Source organism: Rhincodon typus, unplaced genomic scaffold (genome assembly GCF_021869965.1).
Source record: "Rhincodon typus isolate 14 unplaced genomic scaffold, sRhiTyp1.1 hic_rhity00005334, whole genome shotgun sequence".
Lineage (NCBI taxonomy): Eukaryota > Metazoa > Chordata > Chondrichthyes > Orectolobiformes > Rhincodontidae > Rhincodon > Rhincodon typus.
The window spans coordinates 1-5,333 of NW_025970972.1; the positions used below are offsets into that span (position 1 = coordinate 1).

Below are 5,333 nucleotides of genomic sequence, written 5' to 3' on the forward strand. Positions count from 1 at the left end.
CTCATCCCGCCCCCTTGACCTGTCCGTCCTCCCTGGACTGACCTATCTCCTCCCTAACTCCCCACCTACACTCACCTTTACTGACTCCATCCCCGCTTCTTTGACCGGTCTGTCTCCTCTCCACCTATCTTCTCCTCTATCCATCTTCTATCAGCTTCCCCCTCTCTCCCTATTTATTTCAGAACCCCCTTCCCCTCCCCCATTTCTGAAGAAGGGTCTAGGCCCGAAACGTCAGCCTTCCTGCTCCTCTGATGCTGTTTGGCCTGCTGTGTTCATCCAGCTCTACACCTTGTTATCTCTTATTAAATCTGGACCCACAGGTTATACTAAAGTTGCCCCTCAAGATAAGAACAAAGTGGAGGCTTTGATTTTGTTGTGGTGATTTCATCCCATAAAATAAAATCTTAACAATCTTATTTATATGAACTCAGATAATGATGGACGATAACTCACTTCCACCTAGTTACGTGATAGTTTGATAACAGAATATAAATTGGATGTACATATACAGGTTATAAAAGCAGCCTGTTTGATTGTTGACATTCCCCATACTTAGAGACTTTAATATCAGCCACAGAAAACAGCATTCTTGCTTTCTACATTACAAGGGAGATCGGAATCTTCACCGCTTTCTCTGAATGAACAAAACTGCACAAAGTGATAAGACTGACAGTGCCTATTATAGCACCATGGAATGAAAGCAAGCCACAAAAACAGGTATAGATTTCTGTGTTTTGGAAAGGCTGAGTAAAAAGAATACAATAAGTAACAAAAATGATTTTAGCTGCAATAAAAATCAAGATAAGAGACATAAAACAACTTTTATAACAGAAAGCTGGAGTTTCCCTTTTGTAAGCTTCCTTATTGCTTTCGAATGACAGACCTCTATTCATTGAAGTGTTACTGATTTAATTATTTATTCAATTCTCACTGTTTGGTTTAATCAGGTAGCCATTAAAGGTGATGTACGTATCAAAGCCATCGCTGAAGATGGCATTCTCCCGTTCTCCCTTAAACAAACGAATCCAGACTTCATCATTCTGTTTCAGATCCATCATAATGCTCTGACTTTGCATGATGCTGCGATCGCTGGGCTGAGCATAGAGAATGACAACCTCCTGCTCATTCTTCATGATGTGCATATAGGTTTCCTTCTGATTCCAGGTGTGTACATTTAAGCTAAAGTGGTAAATACCTGGGATGGAGCAGTAAAATCTGCTTGTGAACATATTAAATTGATCATATAGATTGACATATACAGTATCAAACACCAATGTCTGGTAGTAATTGTTACTGTGTAGTTCTTTCTTTCGGCCAACAGAGAAAGCTGCATAATACATTTTACATGGCTCTCCAAACCGTCCTGTATTCCCCTTTGCACCTTTGGCGCCTGCCGGACCACGGAGTCCAGGGTGTCCCGTTTTTCCATCTTTGCCATAAGTTCCACGTGGCCCTTTGTCACCCTTCTCACCTGAAAAAAACACGATGTTTAAAAAAAAGTTAATTGTCACAGCCTGTCAGTATCTACCTAACTGTATTCTTTTCCACAAGTTTAAGATGAATGGGGACAGTACAACTAGCAATGGAACCAAAAATCCAAGATTAAATGTAACAAGAATGAGGTTTAAGACAAATTTCCTTCTGTAATATATGAACAATGGTTGTTAATAATAAAAATAGTAGAAACATCACACACACCAACTCACAGAGCATGACATATCTTCATTTCCATTCATGTGACAAGTGTAAAACATCGTAGGAGCCAATGATTTTGTTATAACAAATGTCCTTGTGGTTTCCTACAAACCATTTCTATTAATCATTTTTCTACACATTCACGTTTGTTTGTTATGGGTATTGACTCTATACATCACACCAGCTTACCTAACTTCATTTGTGATGTTTACTAGTTAACCAGATGAGATCTGTATTCTCAATGAATAATCTGGTTTTTAATCGATGAAAAATGATATAAAGTACGATTAGAACATATCTAATGAATATATCTAATGAAAGGGAAATCCTGTTTGACAAATTTATTAGAGTTTTTTTCAGCATATAAATAGAAGGGTAGATAAATGGGAACCAGTAGATGAAATATATTTGAATTTCCAAAAGGCATTTAATAAGGTATCACACAAAATGTTAATACATAAGATAAGGGCTAATGGTGTTGGAAGTGATCTTTTAGCATTGATAGAGGAGATGTTGATAAATAGAAAACAAAGCATATGGATAAATTTTCTGATGAAGGGTCTAGGCCCGAAACGTCAGCCTTCCTGCTCCTATGATGCTGCTTGGCCTGCTGTGTTCATCCAGCTCTACACTTTGTTACCTGGATAAATTGGACTTTGCCAATTAAGGCATGACGAGTGGAACGTAACAAGGATCGGAGCTGGAGCTTCAGGTACTTACAAACTTCAGTATATTCCTTACTCAAATGAAGAGACAAAGAATACGTACCTAGGTCTGCTAACAATCCAAAGTTAAGTGGAATGTAAGCCATGCAAACACAAAGAGACTACAATAGACATAGCTAGGTTAAGTGATTGGACAATAATATGATGGATGGAGTATCATGAGAGGAAATATGAAGTTATTCACATTGGTCCTAAGAGCAGAAAAGCTGATAGTTATTTTTAAAAAACATGAAACCTGTTCATGTGCATGTTATTGAGAGACCTGAATACAGTTGTACAAGGAATGCAAAATGTTAGCAGCAATTTGGAAAGCAAATAGCATGTTAGCCTTTATTACAAGGGAATTACAATACAATAATAGTCTTGCTATAATTACATGGGGATTTCATGAAACCACACTTAGAATACTGTGTGCAGTTTTGACATGAATATCTAAGTAAGGATATAATTGCGTTGGAAGCACCACAGCAAAAGTTCACTAGATTGGTTTCTGGAATGAGAAAATTGTCCTAGAGGCTGGGTTTATACTCTCTGTAAGTTAGCAGAATGAGAGATCATCTCATTGAAACATTTAAGATTATGGTAGAACTTGACACTGGTTAGATACTAGAAGGTTGTTCTCTGGCTGGAGAAACAAGCACAAGGGGGCAACATTTCCAAAAGAGGAATCAATCATTTAGGACTGAGATAGGGAGAAATTTCTTCACTCAAAGGCTTAAAGAGTTGAAGCTCAAGATCAACTATGATCATACCGAAAAGCAGAACAAGCTTGACAGGTCATAGCATTTTCTCCTCCTCCTATTTCCTATGTTCGTACGTTAAGTTGAATCATTGATCTCCCCATTCCCAGTTAAAGGATAAAGTACAAAATATATTCCACCTGTAATGACTTGAACTGACCTTCATTTTTCATTATATTGTTGTGTTTTCTTCATTGATTTAATAGATCTTAAGACCATAAGCTGTAAGAGCAGAAGTAGACCATTTGACCCAACAAGTCTACTCCAGCATTCACTTTGCTGCTTTTTCCCCAAAACCCTCAGTTTCCTTAACAATTAAATGTTTGTGTATCTCAGCCTTGAATATACTTAATGATTCAGCCTTGACAGCCCCCTGCAATAAAGAATTCCACAGATTCACTACGGTCTCAGAAAAAAAAAATCCTCTTCATCTCTTCAACAAAGGTGACCACTTACTCCAAGATTATTCCCTCTGGTCTTAGATTCCCCTGCAAAGGGAAACAACCTCTCCACATCTACCCCATCAAGCCCCCTAAGAAACTTGTATATTTCAAAAAAGGTTGCCTCTCATTCTTCTAAACTGCAATGAGTTGACTTTCCTTGATCTATTGCTATCATATTTCAGACCCCAGTTCCACACATTGTTCACCTCCAATACAGTCGACCTGTCTGCTATCTGCTACCCTACGTTTGATTTGTCTTATCAACAGCTCTTTCAATTAATTCTTTCTCTTGAGGTTTTATGCCAATGTCCTTCACTCTCTCTGTGTCTCTATCTGGTAGCTTTCCATATTTCTATCTCTCTCCTTATCTACCTACTGCTTCACTTCTCCCTCTCCTCTTCTTTACTTTTCTTTAGTGATTTATCACCACCCTGTGCCTCCTTCACTCTTGTCTCCCATGCTCACCTGCGTATGTCTGTTCCTTTAGGTTTAGTTCATCCAGTTTTCATTCTTTCTGGCTCCAACATATGTGTGAATAAAAATGTAAATCAACAGGCTGGGCAAGGAAGCTAAGATAATAAGATAACAATCATTTATTGAGCAAGTGGCACTGTTGAGGGAGTAGTGCCCAGGAGAAATGCAGCCGAGTGTAACTAGAGTGTGAGAATTTTACTTTGGCAACTTCAACTAGAAGTTATAATGGAAAAAAATTGGCAAGTAACCAAGATTTATAAGAAAGCTTGTTGGAGCTGCTGTTATTTTTAAGAGGTACAAAATGGCCATAATTTAATGAAAAGCCTGCTTGAATTGCCTGTTTTTAAGATACACAAAATGGCCAAAATTTAAAAAGCCTACTTCAGCATTTAAGTGAAAAACAATAATACCTTTGAGAAGGGGGTTATTCTGAGGCAAAAGACAGTATTGTCTAAAAACAAGTTACAAGAAATATTCAAGGATAAACAATTTGAAGATTTGTAACAGTCATAGAAGAAATAATGGAATTGTAACTCATAAAAATACCTTGAAAGATCATTAAACTACTAGTAATTAATTCCAGTCTCATTAAGGGAAAGATGATGTCCAGCCATAAAAGCAGCAGCTAAAGTTATCTCTCAGAAATTAACTGTTTCTTTGAAATTATTTACAATATTAATAGATTCTCGTTAAAGATTCTTTAAATAATCACAGAGATAGATTTCACCGTAATTATAGAACTTTATAATGAAAGTAATAAGGGAAAAAATTAAAAGCGAGGCCTGTCGTATCTTAGCTCATTAGCTAAAGAGTGTTTACAGTAGGAGTAATTACAAAATTTTAATATTATGAATTTGATAACTGAATCAATTATCTTTTATATCAAAAGAAGTAATGAAATTTGATAGAGATAGCAAGTACAATGAACAATAGAATTCAAACAGTCCTCAGAGATAAGCAAGCCAGGGAGATGACCAAAAGAGAACAGCCAGTAACTTTGGAATGCAACTTAGAAAGATCCCAAGGCCTAGAGATTACAATAATTATTAACAGACTGAGGGAACCTAGGGTTGTCTATAGGAATGCCCATCTTTGATCAGGTGTTTTACAGGATTTGTCCCATAGAGGAGAAGGGGAGGGCACAGTAACCACGCTGTGTATGATCATTATAACGCAGAATGTATAAATAAAGGGCAGCTCCAACAATGCTTATGATAACATTACCTGGCAAATGGACAAAAATAATTTGACCACAC

The 5,333-nt window shown here is 37.1% G+C and overlaps 1 protein-coding gene across 1 annotated transcript; it reads right to left on the bottom strand.

Moving 5' to 3' along the window:
• Positions 1-271: 271 nt before the first annotated feature.
• Positions 272-4,084, bottom strand: LOC109915616 (complement C1q tumor necrosis factor-related protein 1-like; the record flags this gene model as incomplete). Its single annotated transcript, XM_048594031.1, has 2 exons — positions 272-1,471; positions 4,069-4,084. Coding segments are annotated over 2 exons (567 nt in total), but the record flags the coding sequence as incomplete, so codon positions are not given.
• Positions 4,085-5,333: the final 1,249 nt, after the last annotated feature.